This window comes from Rattus rattus, chromosome 17 (genome assembly GCF_011064425.1).
Source record: "Rattus rattus isolate New Zealand chromosome 17, Rrattus_CSIRO_v1, whole genome shotgun sequence".
Lineage (NCBI taxonomy): Eukaryota > Metazoa > Chordata > Mammalia > Rodentia > Muridae > Rattus > Rattus rattus.
The window spans coordinates 46,994,261-47,015,720 of record NC_046170.1 but is presented as its reverse complement, the minus strand read 5'-3'; the positions used below and the strand labels follow the sequence as shown (position 1 = coordinate 47,015,720).

The 21,460-nt window shown below is 43.0% G+C and overlaps 1 protein-coding gene across 1 annotated transcript in view; it reads right to left on the bottom strand.

The window, feature by feature from the left end:
- Pard3 (par-3 family cell polarity regulator) overlaps positions 1-21,460 on the bottom strand; it is a 546,246-nt gene that overhangs the window by 123,684 nt on the left and 401,102 nt on the right. Inside the window, 1 exon segment of the mRNA XM_032887697.1 lies at positions 10,917-11,153. Coding sequence (XP_032743588.1) covers positions 10,917-11,153 — 237 coding nt within the window.

Below are 21,460 nucleotides of genomic sequence, written 5' to 3'. Positions count from 1 at the left end.
AATTCTATGATCCTCAGGTATTTTATGTGGGTTTTAGTTATGTTAGTGTACTTTGCTGTGGGGGAAAAAAAAGAAAGAAAGAAAAAAGAAAAGAAAAGAAAGCAGCTTAAAGAAGGAGGGGTTTATTTAGGCTCACTATTTAAGAGCGCAGCCTACCACATGTGGATCTAATGGCAGCAGGAGCCTTAGACATAGTTACATTGTATCTATAGTCAGAAAGCAAAGAGGGACAATGTTGGTGCTCCCTTTGACTTCTCCTTGTAACACATCTGCTACCAAAGCCCAGACTACAGCACCAACCACGTTTACCTCGGGGTCTTCCCTCCCCATTTAACCTAATCTAGATAATACCTCACAGACATGCCCCGAAGATTCATCGGGGGAGTGATTCTAGATCCTGTTGAGTTGACAACCAATAAACCATCACAGTAGGGGAGCACTGCTATGTCCCTGAGGACTCAGTAACACAGTTCATTTAAAGACTGAGGGATAAAAATGATTACAAAAGGCAAAGCTATACGCAAAATTCCCTTTAAAAATGTTAATTGTGTGAACATATATTTCTGGGGTTGGAGATGTAAGCCAGTAAATACAGGGTCTTCATAGCATGTACAAAGGCCTGGATTTGATCCCTCACCCCCACCTCATAAACTAGGCAAAGTAGTTAATGTATTCCTAGCAATTGGGAGGTAGAAGCAGGAGGTTCAGGAGTTCAAGGTTATTCTTGGCTATATAGCTAGTTTAAGGTCAGCTGGGACTACATAAGACCCTGTCTCAAAAAAGAAAAGGAACATTTCTACACACTAACATATATTCATTTTTTTAACATTTGAGTCTGTTTTATATAATGTATCAAAATGTATCTTCAGATAATTTCTATTTATCTGTCCTGTAACAGTCTAGGAAGTTCCTTTCTTTCCACATCTTCATGTATACAGGCTGGGTGAAAGAAGCGATGGACAACTTAGCTATTTCTTTAATTAGAAAAGAAAAACCTCCTTTTAAATCAATTAGTGCTATTATTTCAGACACATGGGATCGGCTAGTGAAGAGATCATGGAAAAGGAAAGAGTGAAGAAGGAGTTGCAGGGTAATCAAACATCCATGGGAGGACTTCAGTGCCCAAGGAAGGGCCCTGGAACATCTGGGGAGTTAATTTAAAAATGGATTGTGGATTCAGGGCTCGATAAAGTCTCCCAAGAAGCTGAAAATGCATCTCACCACAGGGCTCCACATAAATCCTCATGAATTTATATTAATAGTAGACTGATATTCCATCCTTATGCAGGAGCAAAAGAGGAAGTGACAGCAGCCCAACATCACTAAATACCAATAAGACTGGCACTTAAAGCCTCAAGTTTGAATTGTAGAAGGGATGGGGAAATGGGGTAGCCAGAAAGAGAAAGATGGCTTTTTGTACCACAGTGCATGGGAAGTGGGGTGCTAAGATGTGCAAGACACTAAAGTAACACACTGTGCCACACAGACGGAGTAGACTTTGGCCACAGCAGCAGTGATAGCTCATCACCAAAGTCCCACAAGTTCAGGGCCCTGTGACAAGAAAGACATTAAGACCGAATGAGCACACTCTGCTGGGGGCAATTTACTGATGATTACCAAAGTCTAAAATAGTTCTCATTTAGCCCCACATTTCTGTAGAATATCTAAGTATTCCCTCAGGCAGAAATAAATATATAAATAATCAACCCCCACCCCCCACCCCAGATTACTTTTACAAACAAATTGTGGTTTCGGGCAACGCTAATCAACAAAAAGAATTAAACAAAACGTCTTTAAGATTAGCCATGACCTTATTTATGGCTCCATTACTTTCGCAGTTTCATCTGTTGGGCTGTTTGTGTCACCTCAGCCTTTGTTCTAATTGCAGGATCTCTAACTGTAATGGGCAGCGTGGTGAACGGGAGCGGCTCACTTTGTGTGCTGGCTAGTTTCAGGTCAGGTTGACACAAGCGAGAGTCATTTTAGAAGAGGGAACAAGCAATTGAGAAAATTTCCCCACCAGACTAGCTAATGGCAAGCCAGTGGTGCATTTCTTGACTGGTGACTGATACGGGAGAGCCCAGCTCACGGTGGGCAGTACCACCCCCTGGGATGATGGTGGTGAATTTTATAAGAAAGCAGGCTGAGTAAGCTATGGGGAGAAAACCTGTAAGCCGTACTCCTCCATGGCCTCTGCGTTAGTGCCTGCCTCCAGTTTCTTGACTTGACTTTCCTCAGCGATGGACTGCTACCTGGAACTATAAACCGAATAATCCCTTTCCTTCCCAACGTTCCTTCAGTCATGGTGTTTTATCAAACCAACAGAAACCCAAACTAGGACACTCTTCTTCACCAAAATATAACCACTGTGGAACTTGCAACACCGAAAAGCCATGTAGCCAGCCTGTGTACCTAACTGTGATTAGGTTCACACTTTTACACTTTTAATTGTAGAGAGAATCTCTTATGTGCTATGTGGAAGCATCACCTTTCAATAAAAAAGCTGTAGGCCTATTAGCAGAGGCCAGAAATAAAAGGTGGGGTATCCAGCAGAAAGAGAGAGGGGATTCTGGGAAAGATTCAAGAGTGGGAGATTTGCCCTAAACTCTGAGGAAGTTGGACTCATGAAGCTGGGGACTGGTAACCAACCATGCAGCAAACATAGACTAGCATAAACGGGTTATATAAGTTACAAGCTAGTTGGGGAACAAGCCAAAGGTTACAGCCTATGCATTTATTCTTAGTCATTTTTCTGGGACCAAAGAGGCCAGGTAGAGATAATAAGTTAGTAAAGAGAAGGAATCAATACGATATGACAGGAGAGGGGCCTGAACCTGGAAGCTGGGGGGTCATGGTTAGAATATGCTTGGCCAGGGAGTGGTACTATGTGGCCTTGTTAGAATAGGTGTGTCACTATGGATGTGGCTTTAACACCCTCACTCTAGCTGCCTGGAAGTCATTCTTCCACTAGCAGCTTTCAGAATAAGAAGGTTCCGCCTGCACCATGGTTGCCTGGATGCTGCCATGCTCCTGAGGATACTTGATTGAATCTTTGAACCCATAAGCCAGCCCCAATTAAATGTTGTCTTTTATAAGACTTGCCTTGGTCATGGTGTCTGTTCACAGCAGTAAAACCCTAACTAAGACACTGGGGAAGCCAATGCCCCATGCTAAGGGCAATAGGTTACATTTTGGGAATAAGCTACAGAATAGTCTCAAATAAAGGCAAGGCATAGTTAGATTTTATTTTAGGTTCAAAACCCCAGGTAGTGGTTGAAGTAGGGACTTGTCAAGAGCAAGACTGGAGACACAGAGAACAAGGAGAACGCTGAGAGATTCCTAATGGCCACTGAGGCAGTGCTACAGAAGGGAAAGGGACTCAGAATGCCTTAGCTTGGCAAACTGACGGGTACCTGTGATGTGCTACAGCAGAAAGGTTCTGTCCCCAGGAGAAGACGCTGGTGACAGTATAGGACATTGGTTTCCCAGAGCTGACTGGGAATGAAGGCTGCTAGCCTTCAGCAACCAAGCAGCAGGAATAAATCAGGTGCAGGTGTGGGTAGGTCCTCTCCCCAGAGTGGAGGAAGAAGTTGACTTGAGTGGTACAGTTGAGAGCACAGGCAGAGGATAGAACTAAAGGAGCAGCCAGCGTCAGAAATAAGCAGGTGGTGGTAGTACAGACCCTCTGTAGGCACAGGCCCGGGTCCGATGGCCCCCTACAGACTTGCTGGCAGTTTTCACCCCTTTCTGGGACTACCTTCTCACATTTCAGGAAAAGCAGAGATAAACGATGGTGAGCGGAGGTGAAGTACCATTTGACTTTTTGAATAGCGAAGGCGATTTTGCTATATGACCCAACATTTTCCAAAGGGCACACGTCTAATAACTGCCTGTATCTCAGAAAATTAGTTTTGTTCTGTGCCTGCCAGACTTCTTTTTGACTCAACAGGATTCCAGTTTTAGTGGGGAGTGGGGAATAAGTTCACAAAGGTCTTTTCTTTTAAAACTGGCATTTTCCCCTTCATGGTAAAATGCATGCAAAATGCACATGATTATGGTATTTATGCTTCCATTAAGGCGTCCTAGGCAAGCTCAGGGAGTCTAGCCTACTATTTTCCTGCATTTAGATTTGTAACAGCATAGTTCCTGCTTTATTTCAATTATATTTGAGGACAATGCATTTTTTGGTGGCAAATGATTTCATGATGACAGTAAGCAAAAGTCCACTGGAGCTGCCTCAGCGGAGTTCAGTATCTGAATACAAAAGCAGAACGCATGGTGTCCCCAAGTAAATAAAAATTCGTTACTGACCACGGCTTACTGAACAGCAGATCTCTGCTACGATTCAGAGCACTCTAAACTTCCTACCTGGGACTGTGTAACTTGTAAGAGAAGAAACAATTGTTAAGAAACAATGCGTGAAGTACAGGGATAGCATCCCAAATGCAAGACTGGGGCTTAATAAAATGGTTTAGTCAAGGTGAACTCCAAGTGGGATGGGCTGTATCCGGTGATGATGATGGCTCCCTCACAGCTTTACAATTAACAGATACTAGTGACACTAGCTCATGCCAGAGACCCATGCATGTTTTTCCTTTTGATAGCTCAGGTAATTCGTGTTCCCAATTTGGATAAGTCAGTTACAGGCACTAGGGAGTGTTCTGACCTGGGAGGTCCTGGCTCACTGTGGGTAGAGCCTTACCTCTGGTGGCCCGGGTACTATAAAGAAGCAGGCTGAGCAAGCGATGGGGAGTAAGCCATAAGCAGCACTCCTCCATGGCCTCTGCATCAGCTTCTGCCTCCAGGTTCCTGGCTTGACTTCCCTCAGTGACGGACTGTTACCCAGAAGTATAATCCAGATAATCCCTTTCCTTACCAAGTTTCTCTCACTCATGGTGTTTTATCACACCAACAGAAACCCTAACTAGGACACTCTTCTTCACCAGGGTATAACAGTTGAGAAACTTGTAACACCAAAAAGCCACAAGGCTCACCAGTAAACCTGGTACAACTGGGTTAAACAGTGATTAGGCAGGCCTATAAGATCAGAATTCCTATGAGATCAGCATTCCTGGGAGAGGTTGTTGCAGTGGGTTCATTTACTGGGGGGGTTATAGTCCTCCTTCCCAGTCAGTTCTGGGAACAGGTCCCACTTTGAAAAGTAAACCTTTTATACTGTTCATGGTGAGATGGGAGGGGTCCTCTGGGTTCTCTGTGCACACCCTAAAATTTGACAGCTGTTCTAGAACACAGCCTACATGGCAGCTTGGCAGTAGTGAAACAAATCCCTCGGTTATCAGTTTGTAAAAAGGTTTTCTCTGTACAAAGGCAACGGTATGCGGTATATAGAGAGCTGCAGGTATAGCTCATTTGGTAGAGTTCTCGCCCAGCATACAAAAACCCTGGGTTCTGTTCCCGGTACTTGCATAAGTTGGACCTGGTGGCACATGCCCAACATTTGGAAGGTAAAGGCAGGTGGCTGACACGTTCAAAATCATGATTGGATGCTCACTTAGTTTGAGGTCAGCCTGGGATATGTGAGACCTTGTCTCAACCTCTCACCTTGCCTTTCTTTTAAAACTGGCATTTTCCATTGTGCAGGTGAATAGCAACTTACTACCTGGAGGACAGAAAGCAAAGAGAGTAAAAGCCCAAGGTCCCACAATCCTCTCAGGGATTCACTCCCAGCTGCGCCTTGGCCTGGATTCCATGGATTGGGAATCAAGCCTTTACTACACCAGCTGATGGAAGTTGTTTCAGCCCTAGACTACAGTCTATCTCTGACAGTTACAATCATGGGTCCTGCTGCTAGCTCCCCTGGGGGCCTACCTAATGTAGACAGAAATGTCTAGAGACAAGTGGAGCTTGAACAGTTGTTAAAAACTCAGAGGTAAGGTATTACTAGGCATTCCATGAAGAGACCATGAAGACTAGAGATGGATTCCACAGAAAATCACAAAGTGAAGACTCTCACAAACAAACTGAAACTGACTGAGAGACTCTAACTGAAATTTGCCACCCCACATCCAACTTACCAATGAGTCAGGGGTACCTATCCTTTAAGTTTCTATTTTTGAAGGAAACAGTTACCAGCTGTCATCCCTCAGTTATATTCATTCAATTCATCCACTGCTTTCAGTGTCCATGTGGAGACAATGTGGTTCCTTGAGAGTAAAAGCCCATCGTGTAGATAACAATTATAACACAAATTCTGAAACAGTGTTTATGGTGCACGGGGCACAGGGCTAAGCACTTAACTTGCTATTAACAGAGCAAACCTTTCCCAAGCCTTCTGGGCAAATGCCAGTGATAGCCCATTTCACAGGTGAAGGGAAGGAACCAGAAGGCACGGCTCATGAGGAAAGAGCACAGAACCAAACCCAGGAAAGCCTGGTGCCATAGATGAAGTTCATGACCTCAACTGCCTCCGACGTTATAGTATATGGATACTATAGTATGGGAGTTAGGGTCTAAAAGAGCCTTCAACAGCTACAGGGTATTTCTGCCGGCCAACATTCAGTTGGTAAAATGTGGCATGAATCAGGTAGTCTCAGCACTGGGGTGTGGGCAGGAGGATGAGAAGCTCAAGGACAGACTTGAGTACACAGTGAGTTTTAGGTCAGCCTGGAATACATAAGATTATGTCTTTAAAAAGGAGGAGGAGGAGCAGGGGAGAGGAGACAGGCAAGGGGTAAGAGAGAGGAAGTGAGGAAGAGGAGGGTAGGAGGAGGGCAGGAGGAAAGCAGGGCTTCTCTCTGAGCACTTCTGTACACGGTTCCTTATATCCAACCTAGTGTCCAGCCGCTTGAAAAAGAAATGTCAAGGTAGCAACTTAAGCAGCAAGATTGATTATTTTTTGTAAGTCAACAAGGAGCCAGGCTGGGCAAGTTAGGACCGGAAATACTTTCATGTAGCTTTCCCTTCGGTCTTCTCAAGTAAAGCCAAACCTAGAGCACCTAGCCAAGATCCTGGCAGAAAAAAAAGGAAACACTAAAAAGTAAATCCACGTAGCCTCATAGTTCAGATGTGCTAGAAAGAGCCTCCATCACAGGATTCCCAAATCAGGTAAAAACAACCTTTACAGGAGGTCCCACCTGTCCAGCTGCTTCCAATGTTTACTAGTTATAATTCTGTCGCATGAGTCACAGGGAATCTAAGAGGTTGAAATGTTAAGCTTGTCGCTTACCTATCAGAGTAAAACAAGGATTTGTTCCAAAATGGAAAGGAAAAGGTAGGCAACTGGTGATATCTTCCAGAGTGCAGAGAAGGATAGAATTATGTCATATGTGCTGCATCCAGCACAGGGTTCTTAGCCAACCAAGACACTCCAGCCATCAGAAGAAGTTTTCTTAACCAGGGAAATTCAAAATTAATGAACCACTGGCCATGCCTAAACCTTCAAAGTCCCTAGACTAAATAAGAAGCATATTAATATTACGGTAAATTTAAGCCCAATTATTCATGTAGAAGACAGATTAGGGTCTGCCTACTTAGCATGTGTCTAATGTGAAAAATAAAACTGTTACCAAGGACATAAAGACTAGAAGGTGGTACCATGACTATAGCATGTAATCGGGAACTAGCACATGTGCAGATTCAGTCAGGCATGCAGTAAACACTGGTGGAATGAACACCGCACAAAACCAAACGGCAGAAAAGGGAAGGTGACTAGGGCATGCACAAGGGCACGAATTCACCTACAGACCCACTTAAAGGGGCACAAGTGCATTTCAGGACATAAGTACACCTCCTAGGAAGCCACTGTACACACAGTATGTAGAGCTGGGAAAGTGTTCCCAACTGTGACGCTTTTAATGTATTTTACATGTTGCTTCTACACTTCTGGCTATGAAAGCCATCAAAATGTTTGAGCAAATGAGTTCTGAGGATGGCTTCTTTTCAACTGAACAAAGGAAGTCTGAGAAGTGCATTTCAGAGCATCGGCAGTGCCTGTGTCCCCCAGAAACGCAGCGATTTGCATAGCAAAGTTCAACAGATAACCATTGCAAACTTTGGTGACATTTAGTCAGTCAACAAGCATCTGTTCATTATTCACCGGAGGAAGTTCCTGTCTAGGTAGCCTTAAGGTTCATATTTCCATCAGAATGATTACTTTTTTAAGTTCACGTAGGCATATTCTAGACTACCTTGCAGGCACGTTAAATAAAAATTACTGTCTGAATTTCACTTTACAAACAGAAAGAGACCAGGAAATGTCTCAACTTAAGGATAATGGAAAACTGATTTGTCAATACGATACTTGAGCCAAAGGTCTCGGGCCACAAATTCACAAGAGCGCTGAAGGAATCAGGAGAAAGGGATGGATGAATTGAATCAGCACTTCCGCCTGGGCAGTAGGAAGTGTGCACCATCAGACCCAATGTGTCTATTGGTTTGGGCCACATTGTACTAATAAAGTAAAACAATGAAAAAAAAATGTTATTGGCCATGTTAACACAGTTCACGGCAATGCAATAGGCTTGTCGTTTTGTTTGTGTCTAACTTTGCAAAGACTGAGGTTTCATTCGATATATGGTGGTCCTACACAGGAGTTCAGTCCCATTTTCTCTTTATATGCATTTAAGTAATATAACTATAACAATTTACAGCGGCAGAGCAGTAGCAAGAGATCGCCTTTTCTCACAAAACCGCTTCTACACTACCCAAGAGAGAACAGCTTTTCTATAGAAACAAGAAAGACAATGGGAGATGCCGTGCTCCCAAGCAAATCCATGTTCACTAACAGGTGGATGAGAAAGAGCTTGGCAGGCAGGAAAGAAGGCCATTTCTAAAAGTAGCAACACCATTAGTCATTAATGGATATCTTATTCTCTGCGAAGGTAGCATTAAAGGATTAGCAAGTGTCTGTGATCTTTTGTTTTCCCTGCAAAAAATAAATCATGGCCCTCCTGGTAAAGCTAAGGGACTTGGAAGAAAGCAGTGTCAAAGGTGTGATTCAGAAATGCTTACTGCTTGGCAAGACTCCTCCCTGTGAAGTAGACTGTGGGTGGGCAGGAGCCAGGGGCCTGTTTCAGACCAGGATTAGCACAATAGGTCAAAGGAGACTACTAGATGCTGCAAGTAGGCATGGGGAACAATCTGAATATGATAATCCCATTTAAGGACTGGCAGAAGGCCTCAGGTTAGATTTCAACTCTTGGAGCCCAGGGGTTTAGAGCAGTTGTTTGTGGCAATGATGAGCAGGGGGCGGGTGGGGGGGCTGTCCTCTCTGACTATAACTGCTGTAGGCCCTTTCCCTGTTTTCCTGATTCTCAATTTGGTGACAGAGATGTGCAGATAATTAGTTTATCTGCCATCAGTAAGTCTTTGGCCATCTTTTTCTAGTCCCTCCCCTACCCCCACCCCTGAGAGTCACTAGCAAGCAGCGCTACTGTTTTGGTGTCCTTTCTCTCAAGAAAGCAGCTTCAGAGGGATGCCGTTAGATGGCACTTAACCTTCTGCAGTCAGCTTCTACAATCACAGCAGAGATGAGACAAAAAGCTTTTAAAGAAAATGTCACTGCCACCAATGACAACTTCATTCTTGAGTTCTGACATTCCTGAGTGTATCTGTTAATACACACATGAGCCTTCTGGGGGACACAGGGAAGAGGCAGGAGTGACCCCAAGTGTTCGTGTTGGAGGAATCACTCCTTATAGTCAATGTTAAATAGATTTTCTGAGATAATCAAGAAAAATGTAAACACAACAAGGTGCAGGGTCAGAACAACCTCCCTGGGATGCGCTCACTCAGGAGCTGTTGTTCCTGTCTGCTACTTTTAAAAACAATGTTTCTTTCTGTAATTGCCAGAAGTTACTTTCTGTATTCGCATGACTCTGTTACTGGTTCTATGTCAGTTAGTAAAGCAAGGACTGTTGCAAATGTTGTGGCAAGGAAATACCACCAGACTCCCCAACTCTGTCATACAGAGGACTTAGAAGCCACGACCTGCAGGACCAGCATCAGTCAGGGGATTGTTGAAACTAAGTTCTTGGACTCCACCCTCAATCTACGGCATCAAAATAACCAGTGTTTCAGAAGCCTCTCGGACGAGCCTAATGCATATAAATGCTTCAGAAACACTGCTTTTAAGTAAAACCATTTATAATTTACAGAGCCCAGCTGCCATAGAGAGCGATAAGCGACTTTAACAACACGATTGGCATATTGTTTATGACAATAGTGTGCACGTGTTTGATATGAAAGGAAATGAGAATTATTCTCCTCAAAGCTAAACTCCATATGGTGTTTGAGTATATAAAGGGAGGGGTGGGAAAAGATCCATCTAAGATTGTTTCAGCTAAAATCAGAAATATGTATATAGCCATTTGAAATAATGACACCAGAGTACACAGAGCCTTAATAAGTGTATGCCAGTGCTTACAGACTCACAGATCCAGTTAAATGTTTAAATAACGAGAGAACCATTACAACACAATCAGCATTCTGTCTGCTGTTCTGGTGGCTAACAAGCCTCTTGTAGAATAGATGCACTATATTTCATGTTTACTAAGTCTTTCACAGTGTAAAAATTACGCCACCCCAAAAGTGGGCCTTCTAAGTCATAATCCAAGCGTATGTCCCTGCATTTAATTATCTCATCCAGAAGCCCTTCTAGCAAGAAGAGAACACACAGCTTACATTTGAGCTTGACTGTGATCTGAGCTGAGACAGGTCCTCAAGTCAAAAGGTCAGGAAGAGCAGGGCGAGCTAGCCTGGAACTGTTAGGAAAGCAATCAAAACTTCTTGCTGCTCTATTAGCCATTGATTTGTGTCAACTCGATAGCTTTAGACATAATGGCTTTTTAAAGGCTGCTAATAACCAGCATTTCACAGTGGGCACTTGCAATCTTCTCCCTCGTCCAGAACCAGCAGATAGCTGACACAGACGCAAAGCCGTGACTGCCAGCACCTACCTGTCCCCAGGTTTGGAGCTCCGAGGTTTCTTTACTTGTGCATACAAAGTGTCCATCAGGTGACCTTCTCTTGGGCTCTGGGGTCTGGCATTGAGAGCCAGGCAGCCATCATAGGATGACATGCCCCCATACAGCAACTCGTCATCACAGCCAAATGTTCGATGGAAATCTTGGATTTCAGCATAGTCGCGCTCTCGAGCTTGCCGCTCCCTAAATTCTCGAGTTTTGGCTTGAATCCTGTAAAAGGAGAACAGCGTTGGAGCAGGAGAAACGAGTCCTTTTCTACGAACCAAATACAGGAAACTCCATCGAACTCTGCTGTGAGAGGCACTTTGGTTCCTGTGGTTATGGGGGAGGGGGTGTATTATGAGTGATAATTTACAGACACTTTAGATTCCCATGTATTGCCGTAAGTTCATAAGCATAATCATTTTGTCTGTGTCCATGACTCAGTGATAAAGTGAACTCACACTGATTAGCTGGCATAAAAAAATAAAAATGAAATGAAAACACAGTACCTCAGAGATAGCTCAGCAAAGAGCTCGCTGCTGAGGATTAGAGTCTGATCCTCAGTATCCACTCCAACATGGTGGCAGGCTCCCGTGAGCCCACCTCAGGAGAGACAGGATGATTACCCGGACTCACTGGCCAGCCAGTCCACCAAATCAGAGCTGCAGTTTCAGTGAAAGACCATGGACTAGAAAATAAGTTGGAGAGTGATGGAGGAAGGCATGTGGACCTCTGGCACTTATATGTATGTGCACACATGTGCATAGACACAGGAGCACACATACAGCCAACTCTGCTTTTCTGATTCAATTTGAGGTCTGCCCCATGGGTAAAAATCATTGCCTGATGTTATAAATCTGGTCAAAAGCCTATGGCTAGGAAAGTCATAGATGTTATAAGGGAATCTTCTGTTGTTTTATTAGTTTGACGTGGTCTCTCAAACTGCTTTTAAATACTTAACATACTCATAGTCTACTTGGGCATTACTTCCGATTTTTTTAAGACAAAAAGTGACTTTAAAAAGTTATATATTATATATAATTTATCCTTTTATCATCTGTATATGTATAATGAATAAATATTATTCAAAGAAAGTCACACAAATATGAAGCTCTGTGAAACTTTGGAATGAGCGCACACATCTTTTTCCGTCACCGGCGGGGGAGATCTGAGATCAGGCACACTGGTTTTCATGTAAGGTTTTCCATATAGAATGGAATCCTGGGATCAAGGACAGAAAAGTCATCCGTAAAATTAAATTCTGAAATAAAAACTGCCTGCGTAAAAGCTGAAAACAGACCTTAGGATGATCATCTTACTGATTTAAAGATTTTATTAAATTACTTGGTACATAGATCCCTTCAAATTATATTGATGTAATGTATGCTCTAATTAAAATAATTCTGTTAAATTTTGATAATTTTTGGGAGGGGAAATACTTTCATTACAGATTTATGAATTGAATTGTTTATCTAAAAGCAATGGAACCCTGGCAGGGATATGGGGTAAGGTGCCCTGACTGAGGGGGTGTCTGCTTGTGAGACTTTGAGGGAAAGAGTGCAGAGGCCCCTGAAACATTCAGATTCACCATGTATGTGCCCAGCAGGCCAGCGCAGGCACCAGTGCAAAGGAAACCAGGCTTGGACATAAACGTGATGTCTTATTATCACCCTATGTTTCAATGTTGTGCCTCTTCATTGTAATTTCTATGTGTGTATGGGTGCCCGCAGAAGCCAGAGGCCTTAGATTCCTGCACTCTTAGCCACCCAATGTGCATGTTGGGAACTGAACTCATGTCCTCTGTAAGAGCAATATCCTCTTAGTCACTGAGTCATCTCTCAGCATTGTCTTTTGGCGTATCTTAAGAGAAAAAGTGATTTGCTAAAGAGGTACGCACCAAAAATTTGCACAAAAACCCGTGTGTTTACCATAGTGGGGTTTTTTGTTTGTTTGTTTTGTTTTTAATAATAGTTTTGATGTAGAATCAGACTAGGTGCTTAAAAATGGATACATTCATAAAGAAAATGTGGCACATAGCTATAAATGTGCACTGTGCAGTGGTGTAAAGAATAGGATTCTCTCTGATAGGGTAGGGCGGATGGGGTGGAAGGACATCATGCCCAGTTGACAGAAACCAGATGCCCAGTCGGACATCTCACAGAGGTTGGGGCAGGGCTGTGTGGGGGATGAGGAGAGGTTGCAGAGAGGTCAAAGTCGAGACCAGGAAGGAAGGCCAGAACCTCATTTTTGTAGCACAGGGGAGTGATCTCATCTAGCAGCAATGTGCACCTTGAAGCAGAGGCAGGACTTGAATGCAGGGTTTGTGAAGGTGGCAACGGTCAGCTCCCTGATCTAATCATTATGCCATGTATGGGAGCACCAAACTGTGCCCCAGTCATAAGTACAATCATGCCAAACAAAACCATAAAAAGAAGCGAAGATGTTATTTCTCTCAAGTAGTATTTTAGACTCATTTTAATGTCTTACTGAGTTTACCTTTCTCCTATTTGAACTAGACTTCTGTTTGCATAAACGACGCCTGAATATATATTGAAAAGAATCCAGAAAGAGTGCCCAAATCATATGGAGACAATGCCACAACTGTGTACATGCATAACTCTCCATACCACGCCCACACAGATACACAAACACACCCACACAACATTCACATACCCACTCTCCCACCCCCCTCACACAGACACACAGAGGGGGAGAGAGGGATGGAGAAGAAGAGAGAGATAAGAAAGCTAGAAGCTAATACTTCTCATGAACATAGAAGCAGAAATCTTCAAGAGAGTATTAGTAAACAAGATTCAGCAATCGTACGTGTATGATGATCGAATGGGCTCATCACAAGAATGTGACCCAGACTAAAGAGAGTCACATGATTCTATCAAATGATGCAAACACATTTGACAAATTCATCCCCATCAGGAAGAAAATACTACAGTAGGACTTTGTAAGCTTCATGAGTGTGTTTTTCTAAACCCCCCAGCTTCCTTCACATATAGTAGAAAAAACACATGAAGGTATCCCCTTGGTAAGCAGTGGCCTCCTCACATAGCACTCTCCATCATCATTCCACACAGGGCTCAGGTTCTTGACAATTACACAGCCTGGCCAAGGAAATGAAGACCACACACGTAGGAAAGGAACACACACATCTTGTTTCCAAATGCCATGGCTTCATAGAAAATCCAAAGGGACGCACAAAAATCTAGAAAAACAAAGCAAGATTGGCATGTGACGGGAACAGAGGCTCCACAGGTAAAGCGCCAGGAGGCAGCTGAGGAAGTGGTTCTGGTGATCAAATGCTCGGCTTGAATGCATGAGCCTTGAATTTAATCCCCAGTACAGTTTAACCTGAGCGTGGTAGGATATAACCATAAGACCAACATTTGGGAGGAGGCAGGGTTAGGATTTTAAGGGCATCCTTGACTCCATCTCGAGTTTCCAGTCTGGATCTAGGTTATAGGAAACCTTGTTTCAAAACAAAACAATGCAAAACTCCATTGAACTTTCAAGATGTTTATATATTGTAATGTGTACATTACATATTGTATCATATATTGTGTATGTGTACATGCCATAGTGTGTGTGTGCAGGTCAGAGGACACCTTGCAGGAGCTGGACCTCGCTTTCTTGGTGGCAAGTGCCTTCACCCATCTTGCTGACTCCACTGAAATTTATATTGCAAAAAGAAGATTAAACACATAGTTTAATTAAAACTGTAACACCACTAGAATTGTGGTACTTTAAGTACATAGATACAAACAAACCAAATTTTATGTACTTTAAGTCCTTAGATACAAACAAACAAATCTTGTCTTACAGATAAAAAAAAAATGTAACAAAGTGTAGACAGGGCAGGTGTGGTAAAAATGAGTTGGAGCTGAAGGAGGTGAAACGCCATCTCCTATACTCAGCAGTTGAAACATTCACTGGGAGAAACGGTCAATTCTCCCTACAGTGATTCACAGGCTCAAGGCAAGTCCTATAAAAACTCATCAAGATTTCTATAGCTACTGATGAGATTATTTTACGGTTTATTTTGGGTTGGGGGGTGGAGCTCAGTGCTGGTCTGTATCTAGCATCTGTGAGCCCAGACTTTGATCCTTAATATTACATGCATGAAAATGCCCATGCGATACCATGAGGAAAAGACAAAAGCTAGAATAAACCATGGTGAAAAGATCGCTTAGACAGGGATGAACCTTGAGTGTCAGTTTGACAGGATTCGGAATCACCGTTTGGATCTCTGGGTATGACCGCTGTGAAATTTCTAGATTGGGTTAGAGGAGGAGAGAAAACTCATTCTACATGTAGATGGCAGAAGAAAGGGAGAAAGAGAACTAAGCACCTGCAATCCTAACCAGCTTCCTGGATGTGATGTCACCTGGATGTGACCAGCAGCCTCACGCTCCAGTCTTCCCACCAAGATGTCTTCCTCCTTCAGATTCTTTTCCTTGGTATTTTATGGCAGCAACCAAACAAGCGACTGATACAAGGAGAATCCTACTTCAGACTGCAGATTCCTAATACAATAATGTTGGAGGTCTATGGTCTGTCCCTCCAACAGACCCACACAGTCTAAATCATTGCTACTGGAAGTTCAAATAGCTCATGAAATGCCCCTGTGTGTCAACAGATGAGGTTATGTGAAACTACAAGTTTCTGTACAGCAAAGGAAACTATCAGCAGAGCACACAGACAGACCACAAGAAGGGGGGAAATCTTCATAGCTAAACCTCAGACAAAGGGCTAATACCTAATTTCGTTCCTAGCTCTTCTGCAGCAGCACTCTAGGAATGCCTGGAGGCCCAGGAGCCTGAGAACTGGACAGTTCCGGCCTCCTGGTAGGCCCGGGGACCCCTGTGCCAGCTCAGGCTGTCCCACACTTCAGATTGTGCTTCCCCATCCCTGAGCAGTGTCCTGCGGCTTCCCACAGCCTGGTGGCAGCTTGGGGTAAGTGCAGTCAACTTCCTGCATCCTGCCTCCCTGAGCAGCCTGAGCCCTGTAGCAGGAGGATGCTGGGTCCCACAATAGCCCTACAGATAATGACCATCCATTACATATATAAGGTGGAATACTGCTCAGCTCTAAAGGAAAACAAAATAACAAAACTTGCAGGAAAATGGCTAGAATGTGTAAAATTAAGGTCACCTAATCTGAGAAAAAAACCACCAGAAACGCATGGCTTTCCTCATACAGAGATCCTTGCCTATAATTTGTGTGTATGTGTGTGCATGTGTGTGTGCGTGTGTGTGTGTGTGTGTGTGTGTGTTTGTGTGTGTCTGTGTACTCATGCACACACATGCATAGACAGGAAGAGGTGGGAGGACAACAAGTAGTTAGTTCTTTCTCTCCATTATGGGTTCTGGGGGTCTAGTTCATATGCATGGATTTGTGCAATAAGGGTTTCCAGCCTGAGCCACCTTATTGGCCTGGTTCTTTTTATCTGCAGCTAGAAGATGGAAGGATTTAATGTGCCTGGCTCAGCATTTTTTGGGAAGGTCCTCTAAAAAGGGCAGCACTTGACATTTGGCAGGACATCAGCTCAACCTTTCCAAGATACTTTCAGTCCCCAAACACCCCAGAAAAACCTTAATCTCCAAGTCAGAACAGGACCTTCTTGGAGATGGAACATGCTGGAAAGTTAGACATCTCTGGGGAAGGCCCTAGATTCTAATAACACGGTTCCCACAGAATATCCACAAGAGAAACAGTGATATGAATTCTAATGTCAATTTAGTAAAGCAAAGAGCAGGTTTTTATTACATTCCCTTGTACTTAAGAGCAATTACGATAGTCAAGGACATTATTATAAAAATCGGTTATTACTGGACATGCAAAATGAAAATGCTTCATAGTTGAGAGACAATTTTATTTTTCACATCATTCTGTGTTTTCCTCAACTCAGGTTCAACCAAAAGGAAGGAGGAGGAGGAGGAAGAGGAGAAGGAGAAGGAGGAGGAGGAGGAGGAGGAAGAAGAATGAGGAGGAGAAGAAGAGGATGAGGAGGAGAAGGAGGAGGAGAAGGAGGAGAAGAAGAAGAAGAAGAAGAAGAAGAAGAAGAAGAAGAAGAAGAAGAAGAAGAAGAAGAAGAAGAAGAAGAAGAAGAAGAAGAAGAAGAAGAAGAAGAAGACCACGACGACAACTAAACAAAACAAAAAGGGGAAAAAAGCTCAACAACTATCAGGAAGAAAGAGATGAGACATTTCTTCAACTCAACAGACTATTAATCCAAACTCAGTTATTACGCAGCTAACAGCCACTTTGCTATTATGTCACATCTGGTCACTGTAAGATGATCATCTCATCAAAGGCCATAGCCTGAGGTCCTGAGCATTTGCATAAGTCAGCCTCTCTCTCATGGTGCTGGCATGGAATCCAGGGTCCCACACATGCTAGGCAAGTGCTTCATGACTAAACCATTTCCCAAACCATCCCTTACCCTGTCACAAATTTCAGATAGGGACTTGCTAAAAGGTCCAGGCAGACCCTGCACTGGCAATGCTCCTGGCTTGGTCTCCCGAGCAGGGGAGGTGGCAAATCCAGCTCTGCCATGCTGAGCCTCACGTAAGTTTGGGAATCTGATGAGATTTTGGTAGGGATTACAAAGAAAAAGAAAGGAAAAAAAAACAAATATAAACACTAGGTTGAAAGCTGTGCATCAAGAGCCTTCAAATTTTAAGAAGAATGGCTTAAGCCATTATACAACTGGGCACGACCCTCAGTTCGCTGAGAGTGGGAAAACCCAGCACTTAGAGAAACTCTCAGGAAAGGCACACAGCATGGACTCCCCAGGAGTCCTGCATCTGAAGACCACCTTGGCCTTCCTGCTTATCATTCTCTGTACACTGCTAATGGGCCTGGACTGGAATGTTCTTTCCAAACTACATAGAAATTAACATTCAGTTGGGGGCCATTTTCCTTTCTATGTGTGTGAGAGGATGGTGTGTTCCTGTGGGTGTGCACAAGGTCAGAGGTGAGCTAGTCAGGTGCCCTCCTTGATTGTTCTCCACCTTGTTTTTTGAGATGGGATTGGTCACTGAACCTGCAGCTCACCAATTCAGCTAGATTAAGCTATCCAGTGAGTGCCTGCAATCTTCTTGTTTCCAGCAGCAGTGCTTGTTTCTGCAGCACTGAGATTTCAGGCATGTAGAACTGGGGACCAAACTCTGGTTTTCATACTTGCATGGCAAGAAGTTTACCCATCTCCCAGCCTCAGGCAACACTTTGAAAGAGGCCAGCTTCACAGAAGGTACTTTTTGGTTATTTATTTATTTTTTGAATCAGCATGCGATACTATTTGTGAAACTTGTTTCAACTACTTTTGTCCTTTATTCAACTTTGTATCCTGTAACTGATCACCACCAGTCCCATGGAAACATAGTGATTTGCCCCATCTATGCTCCAATGTGCAAAGTTACTCACCATGATCAGACTGTTGTCACCTGTGCATTTTAGCCCCAAAGTTCCTTTCCACCCTCACAGGTCATGCTGATGACAAAACCCCAGTGTTAAGGATGTCCGCACACCTACATGTGGACTATGGTGACAGAAGGTAAAGGATTTGGTCAGTGACCCTGATGTTTATCTCCAAGCCTGTTCTGGGAATTAATGCCAAGGAGGCTCCTTATGCAAATGGCACTGGGGAGGTGATGATTTTTAAAACATCAGAAACAAATTTGTGTGCATGAGGGGAGTTGGGGAGAGGGAGAGAGAGAGACAGAGACAGAGAGACAGAGAGATACAGAGAGACAGAGACAGAGAGATAGAGTCAGAGAGACAGAGACAGAGATTTGGAGGCACTTTACAAGCAAAATCAAATTTTAAAAAGAATAAGTGGTCTGGAGGTGAAGCTAAGTTGGTAGAGTGCTTGCCCCGAGTTTAAAACATACTGGGTCCTAATCCCAGAACCTCATAAGGAGAGTGTGATGCTGGACACCTGTAACCACAGCATTCAGAAATAGAGGGAGAAGGATCACAAGTCTAAGGACATCTTCAACTCCCCAGAGAAATCCAGTCTAGCCAGCCTGAGGACCTGTGTGACAAAAGCCTGCCAAATAAAGACAAAAGACAAACTCAAAAAACACAACAAAAACAAAACAAAACAAAAAAACCAAAAGCCAAAAAACAAATCAAGTGACTCTCCTAGTTAACTTTTAAAATTCACCCTTGAAGTCTTGTTTACCACCAAACTTATTCATGGGAAGGGACTTTGCGACATTCCTAGCTTATATCTGCATGTTATATCTATTCATTCTTGGTAGAGAAAAAAAATATTTAGCTCAGGGGAAAAATATTTTCTATGTCCAAACAAGAATATCATGGTTTCTTTAGGAAACTAAAAAAAAAAAAAGCCATTATCTTGCAGCTGAGCCCCTAATGGTTCCAGATGGTCACTACTATAAAGAATACCCCTCTATTCTTTTATTGGGACCCTGAGGTCACAAATTAGCTCTGAGACGTAGGGGTTATTCATGTTTCTGAACAGTTAGGTTTTGTTCAGCCCTATCCGTCCCATTTGTCTCGGGCTAGCCTTCAGCAACAATGATGGCAACTGGTGCCTCCAAATGCAGAGAGGGACAAGCAAACCTCTCTTGTCTCCTGCCTCTCTGCTCACCCTTCCAGCTTGCAATTGCTGGAACTTTAAATCAACGCAGGCAACTATAGCTACATCAGCTGACACCCGTGAAAAAAAATCCCACACTGTTCCCCGTTATTTAAGTTCGAAGGGAAAAATTAAAAAAAAACAAAACAAAACAAAAAAAACCTAAAACTTTAAATCAGAGTTTGAAGGAAAAGAAGAACTTATTTTGATTTATTCTCTTCAAACGAATATTCACACCTTTCTTTTAGCGGGGGTGGGGATGGCTGGGGAGAGATTCTCTTTCCATTACAATAAAATTGCACTGAACCTGCATAGCAAAAATATACTAAAAATGTAATACACTAAATAAAGTGCTGAGGTAAATGCTGTCCCTGCTGTCACTGAATTCTTGCTAACTGTCTCTCTTCCAATTGACGCCAATTAATGATTTCCATCCCAGAATCTGTCACAATGCCCACCACCCCTTTCTCTAATTAAAATGGATGATGAGTGGTTAGGAACAAAGCACACAAGATTTCTGTTCTTGTAATGTTTCTATTCAATAGTATTTGTGCTTTCTACAATAAATGGCTTTTAGCACTAATTGCGGTAGAGAAACAGGAAGAGAATATGTTTGTGACTGAGCACAGTCTTTATTTATCCAGAGTAGCTACAAGGAATCACCAGCACAATGTCTACGGTGTTGCAATCTCTCTGCTACATACAAAAGGGCCCTACTTCCCAAACAGGAGGATTTGGTACAAGGAATCAGTCAGGGAGAGGGTGGGGTTTGACCCTCCAGCCTAAAGCATGCTAGACAGGTACTTTACCAAGGAGCTATATCCCTGGCCAAGTTTTTATTTGTTCCTTTGGGATAGCATTTTATTAAGTTGTCCAGGCTGTCCTTGAACTCACTCTAAGCAAGGCTTGAATTGCCTTGCTCTTCAGAATAATTGGGATCAAATACCTGAACTACCAAGTCTGCCTGCATGATACAATTTAAAAAAAAAAAATTAAGAAGGCGTTAAGAAACATAAATTGGCCATTAGCCTTGGATCAATTAAATAATCAGTTAATTCTTTTGATGCTAGGAATTCAAAGATTTCATTCATGCTAAGCACATACTCTACCACTGAGGTACACTCTCGATCTCTAGAGACACATCCCCCAGGACTTATTTATTTATTTGAGACAAGGTCTTATGTAGCCCCAGCTAGTCTTGAACTAGCTATGTAGCTAGAGATGAAGGATAACCTTGAACATCTGCTCCTCTTGCCTCTACCTCCAGAGTGCTGGGATTACAGGCGTGCACCACTATTCATGGTTTGTGCAGCTCCGAGGATCAAAGCCAGGGTTTTGTGTACCAGGTAAGCACTCTGTCAATTGAACACATATCTAGTCCCCATTTCCAGTAGGGCAGGCAGAGGGGCTTGAGCTATTCATTGCAGAAATCTTCCAATGGAATTATAGGTATGAGTCACCTGGTCCAACAACCTTTAATGATATTATTTATTCATTATTTATTCATTCATTCATTCATTCATTCATTCATTCATTCATTTAGTGGTGGGATTGTGGTTCAGTGGTAGAGGGCTTTCTTAGCATGCAAAAAGCCCCAAGGTTTATCTAGAGTACCACACACATGAACATGCACATAAACGTGTGGTTACTATTTACAGAAATAGAATACATTAAGGTCAGTGCAACAGAAAACAACTTGAAAACATTTCGGCTGCTTCACAGTATGCAGTTGCTGGTTTTTTGAAGATGCCAAAAGAAGATCTTAGGATCCAATGCTGTTTCTGTCTCATTTGCTCCAACGGACAGTTTCAGAAGTCTGGCTCTGCACCTTCTCTAAAAACATCAGTTTTGCTGAAATTCCCCAAATAAAACCTACACTGATGGAAAAATTAAAATAAAGCTACAGGACAGCATTCCG